Raw genomic sequence first — 17490 nt, forward strand, 5'->3', positions numbered from 1 at the left:
AGCAATGCGAGATGAAGAACATTCTCTGGCTAGTAAGAGTAGATGTCTGGTGGGAGGGGTGAGGAGCTAGTCGTCCATGTACGGAAAAGACGTGAATGCCCTGAAGTCATAGGTGTGCCGCTACAACTGCCATGACCTTGGTGAACATCCTGAGGCTATGTTGAGACCGAAGGGTAGGACCCTGAATTGATAACTGGCCCCTAACTGAAAGCGGAGGAACCTCCTGGATAGCCTGTCCATCAGGATATGGAAAGTACGCATCCTTGAGGTCTATTGGGCACAACCAGTCTTCCTCCTGCAAGGGCAGGATGGATTGAAGCGTGACCATCCGGAACTTTTCCTTGGCAACAAACAAGGTTCATTGCCAATAGGCAGAGAATCTGCCTTAGGTCCCCAGTCTTTTTTGGCACCAAAAACCCTGGAATAGATGCCTGATCTGGACTGGTCTGGGGGCACACGGTGGATAGCTTTTCAAGCAGCTTTTGTATTTTCAAAGCCCCGTCCTCCCTCTGGGTAGGTGGGATGTCCAGGAAGTGCTTTGTGTAAGGGGGCTTGTTTGTGAAGGGAATAAAATAGCCTCTGGATATTATTCCAAGCACCCAGCTATTTGTCATGGACTCCCACTGGGCTAGCTGCATCGAAAAACACCCCCCCCCCCCGACTGCCTCCAGAGAGCAGTCTGACAACCCCTCAGGGTTGCTGCACAGGTAAATCGGAAAAAGGTTCCTGTGACCCCAAAGTTGTCCTCCTCTGCCTCTGGGCCGGTGTCCACCTTGTCCCCCTCTGCCTCTGGTGGAGGAGTCCTGTGCATTCCGGGACTGCAAAGATTTCTGGAACCACAGCTTCTTTTGCCCTCGTTGGTTCCCGGAAAGGACCTTTGAGGATTAGATAAGCGGATCCCGATGGCTGACTGCGGTTTCCTGTCCTCCTTGCTCTGGACAAGCATATCTGATGGTCTTCCCGAACAGGTTCGAACAGTCAAAGGGAGCATTAGCAAAGGACGCATTGAAGGGTTCCAAGAAATCGCAAAGACTGTGCCAGGCGTGATGCCTTATGATAGCGGACCCACTAGCCCTAGCAGCTCCCTTGGTGGTGTAAGAGTAGATGCATGGACGTATTGGACACAGAACTGAGTGGCACCATACAAGCCGAGAAGGTCCGTTTATCCTCGGCCGACGGACTCTGGGAGGGGGGGGACTGCATACTCAAGGCCCCACTGCAGTCGAATTACGTGGGCCAAGTAATTCAGCGTCCTTATAGTAAAGGTAGCTGAAGCGAAAGTCCGCTTTCCAAGACGGTCCATCGCCATGGACTACTTGTCTGGGGGGTGGACTAAGGAACTTTCCTGGGCAAGTTTTTTTGTGGCCGCCACCACCATGGCATCAACCAGAGAACCTTTGCTCCAAGAAGCTCCATCTGCCGGGGGCTCAATATTTTGTAGGGCCTTTTGGGTATTGGCTCCAGTGTCCGGCTCCATCCAAGCTCTGGTGGTAAGGTCCACCAGAGGGTCGGCTGGGGGGACACCCAAGAGGTAGATGGACCTGTGTTGAACACCTCCAGGAATACAGGCTCATCAGTGGAAGGCTTTTGGGTGACTAAACCCCCCCCCGGCAAAGGATTTCCATGGTCTCAAACTTCTTCGGGGGTGATTTGGGGGAACCATTTGGGGGAACCTTCCCCTTTCTCCAAGTCTGTATCCTCAGTGAGTGACTCTGGGGAGTCCAAGTGCCTCCTTTTATACTGGCGTTTATGAGGAACCTCCACAGGTGGACTCTGGTGAGTGCTCACAAATGGTTTCTTATTCCTCCAGGGGAACTGGTTGGGGCACAATAGACAGGCTGTCCCCTGGGGGGACTGAATGAATGACAGAAAACCAGCCCAACTGCGAGAGAGCAGGGATGGACCCAGAGGAAAGAGTGAGGGGTCTCGATCCTTCAGAGAGAATCCTTGCCACAATGAATGCCAAAGGAGAACCGGCTTCCCTGAAACTGGGGATGAGGGTAACTGCGACCCTCTGATCCGAAGGGATCAGAGCAGAAGTTGCCCTGACCACAATGGAGCCGATGACTCATCTCCTTGGATCCAACACCCAACTCTCGGCTCAGAGAGCTTGGATCTGACGGAAGCAAGGGCATGGCCGGTGTCGAGGCTGAAGGTACCATCGGTGCTGACCCACTCACTCCGGGGCTCCTCGGATCCATAGATTTAGAAATCAATGGTGGATCGGAGAAGAACGGAGCCGAACTCCCCACACGGGGGGGGGGTCAGCAACACTCCCATCTGCAGTTGAGTTTGTAGAAACCTAAGCATCATCTGATCCACGACTGCTTCAGATATGCTCTGAGTCCATAAAGGACGCCACAGACATCAGCTGGGAGGGCCAATGCGAAGACTACCAAGGGTGGTCTGGCCTCATATGAAAAATGTGGTGAATAAAGCAGAGAAGAGGAAGGCCTAGTAACTTTAACAGGCGACAAATCACCTTAGCAGGAGGGGCCGTTGGACCCAACTCAGCCTGCCGCTTGCGGCCCTTCTGTCTCCCTATGTTTGACTTTCATTCCATCTCTTGGCCTCTCTCCCCCTTTGGCAAGGTGGGAGGGTGAGTCCCGGACAGGGGGAGGAGGGCCGGAAGGCTGGACAGCCAAAGCCATGGCTGGCAAAGAAGCTGTGGAAGAAGCAGCAGAAGTTGATTCTGCGGGTAGAACACCCATCAGAAACAACTTGTGCCTGCGATTCCACAGGGCTCAGGGTTGAAGCCCACACAGATTTTGCAACCGGATGACAAATGAGGCACCCCCAAGCAAACTACACCCAGAGTGTGACCGTCGGCTGGCGACAGTTTGTGGCCACACTTGTGCACTTAGAAAGTCACTTTCTGACTTTCCGACAGTAAACGCGCGCACACACTACGGGCAGGAAGGGGAGCCTACACTGACAGAAAGTAAAACTTTCTAACTTACAAAAAGCAAATATCTAGCGAGGAAAGAAACCGGTAAACAGATTAACTAATAGCTATAGATGTATCAAAGGGGCACACAGACCAATACATTTCAAAAAACCCTGAAACTTGCCTGGAGCTCAAAAATCCCATGCTGGCAAAGCCATGGCAAACTAGATCCGGGGACTGGAAGGAGGTTGCAGTGTAGTATGGGTAGGGGGAGGAGCTTGGAGCTCAGATCTTTTTGCTTGGTATGCTGCCAGCTCAAATCCGTGTCGGATCTGAAACCCACAGGTTGCTGATCAAATGAAGTTTACTTCAGATCAGGGTGTTCGGTAGGACCTTCATGTTTTCCAGCGTCTCCATAAAGGCAGAGTGGTGGTCCTGGGTCATGGAGGGTGATCTGTGGCTCTGAAAGTCAATGGGGAAGAGGTGTATACCTTCTTAGCAATCCTATCCATATATTTGCTATCAGTGGGTAGGAGTGAGGCGGAGGGAAGAAGCCTGGATTGCTTATCAGGGTAGGTGTTCATCAAGCATTGTAGAAGCAATCTGGGCGGATGGGGGCAGGTGGCTGCAAGTCTGGGGCCTTAGATGCAGAATTAAAGGCATCCAAGTATGCAGGCAGAATTGGAGGAACAGCAGATGGTGAGGGGGATTCAACTTGAAGCTCAAAATACCTATTGGGCGTCAGTCATTTGTGAGGTATCCCATTTGAAATGGGATTTCATCTTGGTGGTCTCACCAGATGTAATCTTCAGGGGGAGAATTCCCCCTCAATAGATTCCTCACCAGGAGAATACTCCTGGAGAAGCAATTTGGTTGGTGCAAGATATGAAGCCCTCTGAGGAGGAAAAGGAAGCATCATGCTCTTCTTCCCTAAACTGAGCTAACATGGGGGAGGGAAGAGGGTGAAGCAGGCCTGGGTCCAAGCAAAGGTAGAGTAGTGGGGGATGAGGCTGAAGGCCATAGGGCCATAAAGGCCTGCATTAGGGAAGAAGTGAAGGACTGCCAATCTGGTAGGCCTTCTGCAGTGGAGGAGGCAGGCTTGGTTTTCTGTTTCTTTTTAGCCAGGGTAGATGTCGGAACCTGATCAGAAGTCTGGATCCAGGTCGGAGGTACCAACTGTACTTTACAAAGTTTTGGGGTCCAAATAATGGGGTACCACAATTAGTGGCACCCCTTCATTTCAGACTTTCAAAGTTTTATTTTTAATTTTTTCCCCATTTTTTGAGCTGTCATCACGTGAGATTTTTGACCACGTTTCCTCAGATTCTTAAAAGTTCAAGACAAACAGCATAAGAATCATATACAAAGCGTCTTTATTGCTGCCTACATGAAATATTGGAATACTGCATTACTTTTGCCATCTTTAGCCACTCAGAAGCAAGAACAAAATATATTGCCCTTGTTTACGAAGGAAAGCTCCCTAGGTGAGCCAATTATTCAGGAAAACTAAACACGAGATAAAAGGTATAAAATGACATGAAATGATCTTTCAGATAAATTCAGTTCAACCTAAACTGTATTTTTAATAAAACAGTAAATCTGTATATTATGACATATTTAAATGACAATGATCCTTATATAGAATACCAAAGACTGCAGCTGCCTTCAACTAATAGACGAAGTATGGCTCAATTTGAGCTTTTTGTTTTTAGTATACTGAAGTAGAAAATCGTATTAAATACATTGCTGTCTGCTTAGTCTGACTCAGTTTTAAAGGTCAAATCCCTGTCTAAACTCGAATATTAACTTTTTACAGGATTTCTATGTTTAACTATAGTAATGAAAGCACTACACTGCTATAAAATGGATGGAAGTGGATCACAGACTACAGATACTCTGGCTCAAACTCTGTACCTTGGGTACAGGGTATAAAGAGCCTAAAGTCCCTAGCCACCACCACTTGTGAATTAAAGCCTAATTTCTCAATCTGTGGTTTTCACGATTGTGGCAAATCACTGAAGGACAGAATTCACTAAATGACAGGCATTTGAATTTCAGACTTCATATTCTTCAGAAACTAAATGGTAACAAAACCTTTTATTCTAGCAATTTTCTAAGTTTATAAGATCAGTATTTGAAATGTGTCCCTATTTTGGGGCTTTATTCCCACATTGGCTTTGTCCAGTTTTTTTTGTGCTAAGAGATGGAGACTAGAGCTATGGTGAGAAGTGAGAACTGAAATTCACTAAATGATGGCCATTTAAGTTTGTCTTCCTATCTTTCTGGAAACTCATGATTTGGCATATTGGCATGCTGCTCTAACTTTAGTGCACAGGGTCCTGGGTTCAAGATTTGGCAGTGAAATGCATTAACACATTTTATTCTAAACTTTCCAAAATGTTTGCCCCCCCCCCCCCAAAATAAAACTGAAACTGAAATTAAATGCGTGAAGCTGTGTAAGATGCCTATGGCTTGCACAATTGTGTGTGGGTATACACACACACACTATTGGTTCATGCATTTTGTTTCATTGCCTACTGGATAAATGTTCAAACTTTAAGTGTGCTGTACAAGGAATATAATTTAAGTCAGGAGGTGCAAAGAACACATGTATGTTTCTTGTGTGCAAGAGGCGAAGGATTTGAAAACAGACCAAAGGTAATCTTTATCCACCACTGGTCAGATGCATTTTCTTTGGATGTGGCGTGTGGGCTTCAATGCTGTTTCAATTAATGTAAGTTTCAATGGCATAGAAGTTTTAATGCCAAGTCAATTTTCATTGAGACAGTATTGCTTTGTTTAGCAGCTTTGTTTAGCAGATGTCTTAGTATTTGTGCAATCTGCTATAAAATGTAAAAAATCATTGTAGAAGTAAAGCAGTATGCACACTAGTTTATGGTAAACAGGGTGAAATAGATCTGTAATGGGGCATTGGAATGGCTGCAGGGGGACTCTGGTGCCATTTTGGCAGTCTGTTCAGTTTGCGTTTGAAAGTTGGTATCCCACAATTCCACGGTAGTGGGCAGGGTTATGTAATTGTATGCAAATTTGATGTTAATCAGCATACAGACTTTGTACCTATTTTTCATGGGCCTTGTCCAGATTTTTGATGTTTCCAGGTTGAGAGGTATGATACCACAAAATCTGGTTCCCCCTTGATGGTATGTGTCTGGGTAGGGTCAGAAGACGTGCTGGATGTCAGCAAAGCAACGGCTTCCCCAACTGTGGTAGTACACTGATCCGCCAGGCACCCTTCATCTCCTAAAATCGGCAGCTGGTGGGGTGTCCGGTAACAAAGCGGCAGGTGAACGCAGCCTAGAAAGCTTGGGCTTATGTGGAGGTTCTGACGCGGCCTTCAAGGCGGGATCCATTCTTAGGGCTAACTGCTTAAGATGCTGGTCTTCGGCACAAATGACTGACAAATGGAGCAAGTGGAATGGTAGTGTTCCTGGTCTAAGCAAATAACACCTCTCATGGGCGTATTTTATGGGGTATGTGGCGCCCACAATGGCATTTACCCTTTTTACCTGACATTGGCTATAAATTGCTACTACAAACCAAGCCTAAGCAACAATCTGATCACAAAAATTCAAAACCCAACAGGTTACTTAGTTTTGAGGCATCTGAAGTGAACAAAATTAGTTGGGTGTCTGCATCTCAAAAGTTCTGAGAATTGTGCAATCAGACATCACATTTAAGGCCCATGGTTTATGGCCTTACATGTGGCATCCCACACAACTGCAACAGCCAAGCTGAAGCTTTTGTATAGGAGCTGACATACGAGTCGCCTGAGGGCAAGAAATCCCACAACTAGAATACTGCAACATAGGAGTAAGACATCTTGGCCATTCCTTTCCATAACTGCAATGGGAAGCAATCTAAATTACTGTAAAGCAAAGAAACTACACTATTAAAATGTTTTCACACACACTAGGACCTGGTAGACTGCAACCAAGTGCAGTCTCTATATGGACTGTAAACACTGCAAATAACCAAATAAAACTAGTTTTATTGCAGACTTACCTGTACTCCCAGTACTTAATGTCTTTTTGGGTTTCGACAAAGCAGGTACAACAGGAGCTGGAGCAGAGGATTCCTGACCTTGTCGTGCAGCCACTGGATCATATTCTTTTCCATCATAATTTGCATCAAAAAATTTTTTAAACCACTGAACAAACTCAAAATTGTCTTGAAATTTTCCTTTTACTAATTTGTCCACTGGAATAATCTGATTTTTGGGGGGAAAAAAGTCAGTCAGTCTTGGGAAAACACAAATTTAAAATAAAATGCAAAGCACCAAGGCAACAGTATTATATGTAAGACAGATAATGGCACTGTACTTTGGAAAGCTTTTACAAAAGCACTTGGAAAATATGGATGAACAAGCAAGGCATTACAGCCCAATCTGATGTGGTATTACCATAATGGAAATTAAATTGTCCACAACTACTCAGTACGCCACCCTTTCCCAACAGCCAATCACCTCACCAGATAGTGACAAAGCAACCCAATCAGAAAGTAGCGATGGTACTCTATAAAAATGATTCTCCAACAAAAAAATAAAGCAAAGACTATGAACGGAAATATAGTAGAAAAGAGCTGACTGATCATGTTTTGATGGTACAGCTGATCAAGATACCGTATGTGAAATACAGGTAAGAGGATGACTTGCAGACATGCACACTAATTCTGCAAGGGGGCCAAACTCAGTGGGCAACTCTCAGCTTCCATGTTCTGATATCCTTTATTACAAATACTAGTAATCTCTACACTAGAGACTCAGGAGAGTAGCTCTTGCCAACATATAGACTAAACACGAGGTGTGCACTCAGTCCATGTTCCACAGTTTGTATCCTATGCAAAAACTACAAAAAAGTCTCCTAAAAATAAAATCAACTTACAAAAAAGTTATGTACTTGGCATAACGTTCCATCAGTCATCCATTTACATTCTCAACAGCTGGCTCTGGATCAGACTGCCATTACATCAGTTCAATGTCACCAAAAAGCTCTCCAGCTCTTCCCTTAACCATAATGCATCAAACCCCAACATACCCAAGATCTTGTTTGCTGCATTACCTATTCACCAATCACAGTACATTTTATAAATACACACTGCATAATGGATCTACTTCAAATGATAAAAGTTGCAGAACATCGGACCATACACTGAGGAAGTGAAGAATGATGTTATACAACAAACATTAAAGTAGAAAAAATTAGTCAAGTTTTGTAAATTTGTGGGGCAAGCCTCCCTGCACCCCACATTCCCTGCTACTTAAAAATATCAACTCTGACATTGCACTACACTGAAGGACAGTAAATTGCCTGTTACGTGCTGTACAGTAACACTTCACTGTAATGTGATCTCTGTTGGTATATTCAAGTGGCAGGTGGTGTGGGGGCGCAGGGGGATTACCCCCTTGCAAAAAAGCGAAGTTTTTTTTTTGACACTGCAAAAAGTACAGTTGAGTACACTTACCATAAAATGTAGATGTTAGAGTGTATTCACTGTTGCAAGCAGACAATCCAAATGTAATTACTGCAGGTAGCCCTCAGTCGGACTGATTAAAGTCTCGGGTCGTGCGTTGGTTGCAGTCTTTTCATGACGTGAAGTCATAAGGGGTATAAAAGATGCAGCAGATGTCATTACATCAGTTTTTCTTGCCCTAGATGTCAGGTGCCCCCCTAATGGGAAGCAATTAAATCTATAAATATAGAAGGTTATAACTCAAAACAAAAAAGCAAATACACCAAAAAGCTTTTAAGCATTGAAAAGGAGAGAAGAGGTATAGCAAAACAGTCAGGGGGCTGGAGGGAGGGTAACCAGGACTGCAACAATGAATACACCAACATCTACATTTATGGTAAGAGTACAAAACTGTACTATGTTTGTATTTCACTGTTGCAGTCATTACATTTGGGCAGATTCCAAAAGCTAAGGATAGGAGGAGGAATTTAGATAACATTAGGACCAGCTATAAGGCCCTGCAAAACTGCAGTGGCAAAGCCAGCTCTGGATTTACAGAAAATTGGCAAATTGTAATGCTTGGTGAATGTATGCACAGAACTTCAGGTAGCAGCTTCTAGGATGTCCCTGGTAGGTACGCCTCTGAGGAAATCTGTAGAGGTAGATGTAGCCCAGCTTGAATGTGATCTGATCCCCTCTGGGATAGGTTTTCCATGGTGCTTATAGCAGAAGTGACTACAATGGACTACCCATTTGGAGATGGGGGAAGGCTATTTCAAAGGGAACTCTGTCCCTGGAGCAAATGCCACCAGCAGTTCAGATTTCCTTTGAGGTTTAGACCTGTCCAACTATAATCAAGTTGTCTGTGCATATCTAAGGAGTGCAGTATCAGTTTCCCTTTGTTCTGTGGATTAAGAAAGAAGGTAGGCAAATGAATGGACTGATTAAAGGAAATTAGAAGTTATGTACTCACCATAACGTTCCATCTGAGTAGGTGTATTCATTTGTCTGCAACCTGTGGGTTATGGATCCGATATCGGATCCGAACCGGCATGGTTTTCCAGCTATGGATCCAAGCTCTCAGCTCCTCCCCTCACCCATAATGCCCTGCTCTACCCTCATGACCTCAGATAGAGTTTGCCAAAGCAACAATACCCTCAAAAGGGTAACAAGGAATATGCAGGAAACTGAAAGGCCAGGGGGATAGGAGGGCGGGATGGTTGCAGACAAATGAATACACCTACTCAGATGGAACATTATGGTGAGTACATAACTTCTAAATCTGAAGTAGGATATTCATTTGTCTGCAACCTGTGGGACAGAGTCCCCAGCTACCTGAATCTTGGGCCATCATGGAAGGATATTCCGAGCACCTGAGCCAAAGGATGCTCTACCCCTAGATGCAAGATCCAACTTATAGTGAGAAATAAATGTATGAGATGAAGCCCACGTGGCTGCTGCACAAATATCATCTAGAGGAATCCTAGCCTTGAAGGCTGCCGAGGTAGATACTGACCGGGTTGAATGGGCATGAACACCCCCCGGTGCGGGCCTTCCTGACGCTTGATAAGCCAATAAAATGCACTGTGAAATCCAGCGGACAGAGAAACTTTAGAAATTGGCTTGCCCAAATTGAATTTTGCAAAGGAAATAAACAGCTGGTCGGATTGCCTATGACCAGCTGTCCTGTTGAGATAAAATCTAAGTTGCCTGTGAACATCAAGTGAGTGTAGCTTATATTCACCTTTGTTTTCATACTTAGGGAAGAAAACAGGGAGGTTAATGGATTGATTGATGTTTGCTTCAGAAGCGATTTTAGGAAGGAAGGACGGGTTGGTCCTGAGGGAGACACGGTCCGGATGAAATACCAAGTAAGGAGGTTTAGCTGATAAAGCTTGAAGTTCAGAAACTCTCTTGGCTGATGTAATGGCTACCAAAAAGGCTGTCTTGTAGGACAAGAATTTGAGATCCACCATAGCCGCGGGCTCGAAAGGGGGAGCGGTCAAGGCCTGTAGGACCAAAGAAAGGTCCCAAGGAGGAACTGCTTGCTTTATAGGGGGCCTGAGAAGGAAAGTACCTTTAAGAAATGTTTTGCACAATTTGGCTGACATAAGAGGATTAGACTCTTGACCAATGTGATAGTGAGAAATTGCAGCCAGTTGAACTTTGACTGTGGAACTGCTGGCACCATCATTAAAGAGAGAGGTTAGAAAATCAAGCACTACAGGGAGAGGAACCGTGAAGGGATCTAGGCCTTGCCGCCCCCACAGAGAAACGCTTTCCATTTGCTTCGTAAACCTTTCTAGTGGATGGTTTATGAGCCGCCACCAAAATAGCCTTTACCGTGAAGAAATACCGAGTCCTTATCAAGAGTGGAACTGAGCAGCCAAGCGGTCAGCTTCAGGCTGTCCAGGTTCGGAGGAGGAATGCAGGATGGATGGGATATCAGATCCGAATGGGATCTAGAATCCAAGGAGGATTCACCGAGTGAGACCTTAGGAAGGGGAACCAGAGCTGTCGAGGCCAGAATGGAGCAATGAGAAGCATTCTGCAAGCCACCCGAGAGGCTGTCTGAAGAACTTGCAGCATCAGAGGCAAGGGTGGATAGGCATACAGAAGACCGGGTGGCCAAGCATGCACCAGAGCTGCCTTCTTGGGGTACCTCCGGAGGAGGTATTAGAGCGAAAAAACTGTCGACTTGGTGTTTGAGGGAGAAGCAAAAGATCGCATGAAGGGTTCCCCACCGTGCGAATATGCGCCCGCTACTTGACAATTGAGAGACCACTCGTAAGGGGTCAGAATGGTGCGACTGAGCTTGTCCGCTAGGATGTTGGACCGACCGAATGTGCGTTGCTATGAGAAAGCGATTGGTGGAGATTGCCCATTCCCAAACTCTCATGGCCTCTCGACAAAGAGGGTAAGACCTTGTTCCCCTTGCTTGTTGATGTACCAGACAACAGACATATTGTCCGATTGAATCGCAATTGTTCCCAAGGGAAGAAAGTCCTGAAGTGCTAGCAACGCTAAGAGCACTGCTCTCACCTCCAGCACATCGATATGCACTATGGTCTCTGCATCGCCCCACGTGCCTTGGACTGTCCGGCCCGCAAAGTGCCCCCCCCACCCGAGGCGGGAGGCGTCCGTGGTCACCGTGGCGAGAGGGGGAGAAGCAAAAAATGGGCGACCCTCGTGGAGATCCGGGAGTGGAGCCACCACAAGAGGGACCGCTTGCAAGCCTTGCTGATCGCTATGGGATGATGCATGGGGAGAGCAAGGTATGACCACTGTACTAAGAGCGTCCACTGCAGAATGCGATATTGAGCCTGGCAAGAGGAAGAAGTGCTATCGAAGCCATGGACCCCAGAGCCCTCAGGACCAACTCCGCTGGAACAGAACATGAATGGAGAATGGCCCGCACCTGAGCTGCAGATTTAGAACTCTGTCCGCAGTGAGGAAGGCTCAGAACTCCTTGTGTCTAGTCTGGCCCCTATGAAATCTAAGAGCTGAGTGGGCCAGGTTGGACTTGTTTGTATTTATTGTGATGCCCAGAAATGGAGCAAGATGGAGAAAGGAGTCTCGCTACGAGAGAAGTAGATGCCTTGTTGGGGCGGTAAGGAGCCAGTCGTCCAGGTAGGGAAAGACCTGCACCCCTGAAGCCTCAGGTGGGCCGCTACCACTGCTAGTACTTTGGTAAACACCCTGGGGCTGTGGTGAGACCAAAGGGAAGGACCCGAACTGGTAGTGACTGGCTCCCAGCCGAAGCGGAGAAACCTCCTGGAGCCTGTCCATTAGGATGTGGTAGTACGTCCTTGAGATCTATCGAGCACATCCAGTGGCCTTCTCCCAGAAGGGGAGAACAGATTGTAGAGTGACCATTCGAATTTTTCTTTGGGGACTGCCAGATTCAAGAGAGAGAGGTCTAGGATTGGTCTTAGTTCCCCGCCTTTTGGCACTAAAAGAATCTGGAGTAGAACCCTGATCCGATCTGGTCTGGGGAACGGGCTGGATGGCTCTTTTCTCTAGCAGATGGCCAATTTCTGCCAAAGCGCCTCCCTTTGACCGGGTGGTACGCCTGGGAGGGACTTCATCTTTGGAAGGTGAAGGAAAGGAATGCGATATCCCTGGATATGATTTGGAGAACCCAGCGGTCCGATGTTATGGACTCCCATGCCGCTAGGTGCCCCGAACGCCCCCGACTGCCTCCAGAGTAGAGCAGTCGGGCAACCTCAGGGTTGCTGCGCCGGGCCGCTCAGAGAAAGGTTCCCTGGACCCGAAGTTTCTGGGAGCCCCTCTGCCTCTAGGGCGGCGTCCTCCTGTCCTCCTCTGCCACGGAAGGACTGGTTGTCCGGAGCAGGCTGGGACTGCTGCGACTTCCGAACCACATCTTCTTCTGACCCTTTTGGTTCCTAGAATAGGGCCTCTGGGGTGCAGTACACCTACTCAGATGGAACGTTATGGTGAGTACATAACTTCTAAATCTGAAGTAGGATATTCATTTGTCTGCAACCTGTGACAGAGTCCCCAGCTACCTGAATCTTGGGCCATCATGGAAGGATATTCAGACACCCCGATGAAAGAAAAGGATCTCTCCCTAGATGCAAGATCCAACTTATAGTGAGAAATAAATGTATGAGATGAAGCCGCTGCTGCACAAATATCATCTAGAGGAATCCTAGCCTTGAAGGCTGCCGAGGTAGATACTGACCGGGTTGAATGGGCATGAACAGGCCTTCCTGACGCTTGATAAGCCAATAAAATGCACTGTGAAATCCAGCGACAGAGAAACTTTAGAAATTGGCTTGCCCAAATTGAATTTTGCAAAGGAAATAAACAGCTGGTCGGATTGCCTATGACCAGCTGTCCTGTTGAGATAAAATCTAAGTTGCCTGTGAACATCAAGTGAGTGTAGCTTATATTCACCTTTGTTTTCATACTTAGGAAGAAAACAGGGAGGTTAATGGATTGATTGATGTTTGCTTTAGGAAGGAAGGACGGGTTGGTCCTGAGGGAGACACGGTCCGGATGAAATACCAAGTAAGGAGGTTTAGCTGATAAAGCTTGAAGTTCAGAAACTCTCTTGGCTGATGTAATGGCTACCAAAAAGGCTGTCTTGTAGGACAAGAATTTGAGATCCACCGGGTCAAGGCCTGTAGGACCAAAGAAAGGTCCCAAGGAGGAACTGCTTGCTTTATAGGGGCCTGAGAAGGAAAGTACCTTTAAGAAATGTTTTGCACATTTGGCTGACATAAGAGGATTAGACTCTTGACCAATGTGATAGTGAGAAATTGCAGCCAGTTGAACTTTGACTGTGGAACTGCTGGCACCATCATTAAAGAGAGAGGTTAGAAAATCAAGCACTACAGGGAGAGGAACCGTGAAGGGATCTAGGCCTCTCCGCCCCACAGAGAGAAGAGCTCCATTTGCTTCGTAAACCTTTCTAGTGGATGGTTTATGAGCCACCAAAATAGCCTTTACCGTGAAGAAATACCGAGTCCTTATCAAGAGTGGAACTGGAGCAGCCAAGCGGTCAGCTTCAGGCTGTCCAGGTTCGAGGAGGAATGCAGGATGGATGGGATATCAGATCCGAATGGGATCTAGAATCCAAGGAGGATTCACCGAGTGAGACCTTAGGAAGGGGAACCAGATCTGTCGAGGCCAGAATGGAGCAATGAGAATCATTCTGCAACCCACCCGAGAGGCTTTCTGAAGAACTTGCAGCATCAGAGGCAAGGGTGGATAGGCATACAGAAGACCGGGTGGCCAAGCATGCACCAGAGCCTCTCTTGGGGTACCGGAGGAGGTATTAGAGCCGAAAAACTGTCGCACTTGGTGTTTGAGGGAGAAGCAAAAGATCGCATGAAGGGTTCCCCACCGCGCGAATATGCGTTCAGCTACTTGTCAATTGAGAGATCACTCGTATGGGGTCAGAATGGTGCGTCTGAGCTTGTCCGCTAGGATGTTGGACCGACCGGAAATGCGTTGCTATGAAGCGATTGGTTGGTGGAGATTGCCCCCAAACTCTCATGGCCTCTCGACAGAGGAAGACCTTGTTCCCTTGCGTGTTGATGTAGCGGACATCAGACATATTGTCCGATTGAATCGCAATTGTTCCCAAGGGAAGAAAGTCCTGAAGTGCTAGCAACGCTAAGAGCACTGCTCTCATCTCTAGAACATTGATATGCAGTAAGGTCTCTGAATGATTTCCGTCGCTCCACGGCCTTGGACTGTCCGCTCCGCAAAGCCCCCACCCGAGGCGGGAGGCGTCCGTGGTCACCGTGGCGAGAGGGGAGAAGACAAAATGGGCGACCGTGGAGATCCGGGGAGTGGAGCCACCACAAGAGGGACCGCTTGCAAGCCTTGCTGATCGCTATGGGATGATGCATGGGGAGAGCAAGGTATGACCACTGTACTAAGAGCGTCCACTGCAGAATGCGATATTGAGCCTGGCAAGAGGAAGAAGTGCTATCGACGGCCATGGACCCCAGAGCCCTCAGGACCAACTCCGCTGGAACAGAACATGAATGGAGAATGGCCCGCACCTGGAGCTGCAGATTTAGAACTCTGTCCGCAGTGAGGAAGGCTCAGAACTCCTTGTGTCTAGTCTGGCCCCTATGAAATCTAAGAGCTGAGTGGGCCAGGTTGGACTTGTTTGTATTTATTGTGATGCCCAGAAATGGAGCAAGATGGAGAAAGGAGTCTCGCCGAGAGAAGTAGATGCCTTGTTGGGGCGTATGGGAGCCGTCGCCCAGGTAGGAAAGACCTGCACCCCTGAAGCCTCAGGTGGGCCGCTACCACTGCTAGTACTTTGGTAAACACCCTGGGGCTGTGGTGAGACCAAAGGGAAGGACCCGAACTGGTAGTGACTGGCTCCCAGCCGGAAGTGAGAAACCTCCTGGAGCCTGTCCATTAGGATGTGGTAGAGATCTATCGAGCACATCCAGTGGCCTTCTCCCAGAAGGAGAACAGATTGTAGAGTGACCATTCGAATTTTTCTTTGGGGACTGCCAGATTCAAGAGAGAGAGGTCTAGGATTGGTCTTAGTTCCCCGCCTTTTGGCACTAAAAAGAATCTGGAGTAGAACCCTGATCCGATCTGGTCTGGGGAACGGGCTGGATGGCTCTTTTCTCTAGCAGATGGCCAATTTCTGCCAAGCGGCCTCCCTTTGACCGGTGGTACGTCTGGGAGGGACTTCATCTTTGGAAGGTGAAGGAAAGGAATGCGATATCCCTGGATATGATTTGGAGAACCCAGCGGTCCGATGTTATGGACTCCCATGCCGCTAGGTGCCCCCCGACTGCCTCCAGAGTAGAGCAGTCGGGCAACCCTCAGGTCGCTGCTGCCCGCTTCAGAGAAAGGTTCCCTGGACCCGTTTCTGGGAGCCCCTCTGCCTCTAGGGCGTCCTCCCTGTCCTCCTCTGCCACGGAAGGACTGGTTGTCCGGAGCAGGCTGGGACTGCTGCGACTTCGGAACCACATCTTCTTCTGACCCTTTTGGTTCCTAGAATAGGGCCTCTGGGGTGCAGAGAAGCGGATTCCGACGGCAGACAGCGCCTTCCGTCCTTCTCGCTCTGGGTCAACGCCTCGAACGGTCTTGCCAAACAGAGCAGAACCATCAAAGGGCGTTCAAACGACCCTTGAAGGGCTCAGAAAAAATGTGGCGGAGCCAGGCCTGACGCCTCGTGACCAGTCCTGTCCCAGCTCTAGCGGCGCCCTCCGTAGCATGGGAGAGTAGCCGATAGAAGTATTTGTGACTGACCTAAGAGTGGCCATTTTGGTGGAGTGCAGAACTCTGTCCTCCTCCGAAATGGACTCAGGGGATGCAGCGCTCCTTAATAAGGTCTCGCTGCATCCGAATAACATGTGCCAAATAGTTCAGCGCCCTTACCGAGAAGGTCGCCGAACTGAACATCCGCTTCCCAAGCAGTCCATCATCCGAGACTCCTTGCTCGGTGGGTGGACTGAGGGACTCTCCTGAGCCAGTTCCCTCTTTGTGGCCGCCATCAACATGGCATCTACAGGAGGCCCCTTACTCCAATGGGTCCTGTCGGAAGGCGGGCTAAGGATCCTATCAGGTCTTTTGGGAATTGGCTCCACGGTGTCCGGTTCCTTCCACGCCCTGGTGGTAATAAGGTCCACCAGGGGGTCGGCAGGGGACACCCAAGAGGTAGACGGGCCCGCTTCAATGCCTCCAAGAACAGGGACTCGTCCGAGGAAGACTTGGGGGCAGACCACCCCCCCCTAATACGGAGCATTTCCATGATGTCTCCGAAGGAGACATCCTCGGGGGGTGACTGTGGGGAGCCTTCCCCTTCCTCCAAGTCCGTGTCTTCAGTGAGAGACTCAGGGGAGTCAATGTGCCTCCTTTTGCACGTATGCTTGCGAGGAGCCTCCTCTGGGGGGCTGTCAGAGGAGTCCTCGCAAACAGCAATTTGCTCCATGGGAGCAACTTGGGGCACAGAAACGGGCTGTCCCAGGGGCCGGATGGTGGAAGCCTGGCCCAGTGCAGAGGGAGCGCAGGACGGAGCCGAAGCAAGTGCCGGGGGTCCGGAGACCCTCAACAGAGCCCTCTCCACTACATCAAAAGCCGAGGGAGCCACCTCGACCAAAGGATCCGACAATCGGCTCCCTCGATCCGAAGAGTGGATCGGAGCCGCCGAAGCACTCGGATCCGGCGACAGTGCGCCCGACACAGACGGCGCCGAAGGAGCACTGATCCCCGGATCCGGCTCGATCCAGGCTCCGAGATCGGGTCCGACGCACTGAGGCAGGGTCGGATCCGGCACCAAGTACTATCGGCTCCGACCTCCCCGCCCGGCTGCTCGGCTCCAGTTGCTCCGAACCCGGTAGCGGGTCGGAGAAGGAGCAATAGGCTTAAAAGGGTGTTGAGCTCCCGAGGGGAGGCAAGAGCACTCCCATCTGCATCTGGGCCTGGATGAACCTTCTCATCATCCGGTCCAGATCAGCATCCGAAAGGCTATGGGTAGATCTCGACGAGGCTACCGAGGTAGGCCTGGAATGCCTCCTCGATAGCCTCGACGGAGATCGGGTCTCCTCCTCCTCGGGACCCGGTGAGAAGCAAACAGGGGACCGGAGCCGAGAAGGAGACCACCAAACCGACAACGGAGCCGGGGGAGA

General features: G+C 48.7%; 1 protein-coding gene across 2 annotated transcripts in view; it reads right to left on the reverse strand.

The window, feature by feature from the left end:
* The window catches only part of LOC122817163 (microtubule-associated protein RP/EB family member 1-like), a 633735-nt gene that overhangs the window by 185892 nt on the left and 430353 nt on the right, over positions 1 to 17490 (reverse strand). For both annotated transcript variants that reach the window (XM_044090369.1, XM_044090370.1), the window contains exon 4: positions 6911 to 7115. In XM_044090369.1, coding sequence (XP_043946304.1) covers positions 6911 to 7115 — 205 coding nt within the window. The remainder of the gene's footprint in view (positions 1 to 6910; positions 7116 to 17490) is intronic.

The sequence above is a fragment of the Protopterus annectens genome, chromosome 12.part0 (assembly GCF_019279795.1).
Source record: "Protopterus annectens isolate FY-2018-M chromosome 12.part0, PAN1.0, whole genome shotgun sequence".
NCBI lineage: Eukaryota > Metazoa > Chordata > Ceratodontiformes > Protopteridae > Protopterus > Protopterus annectens.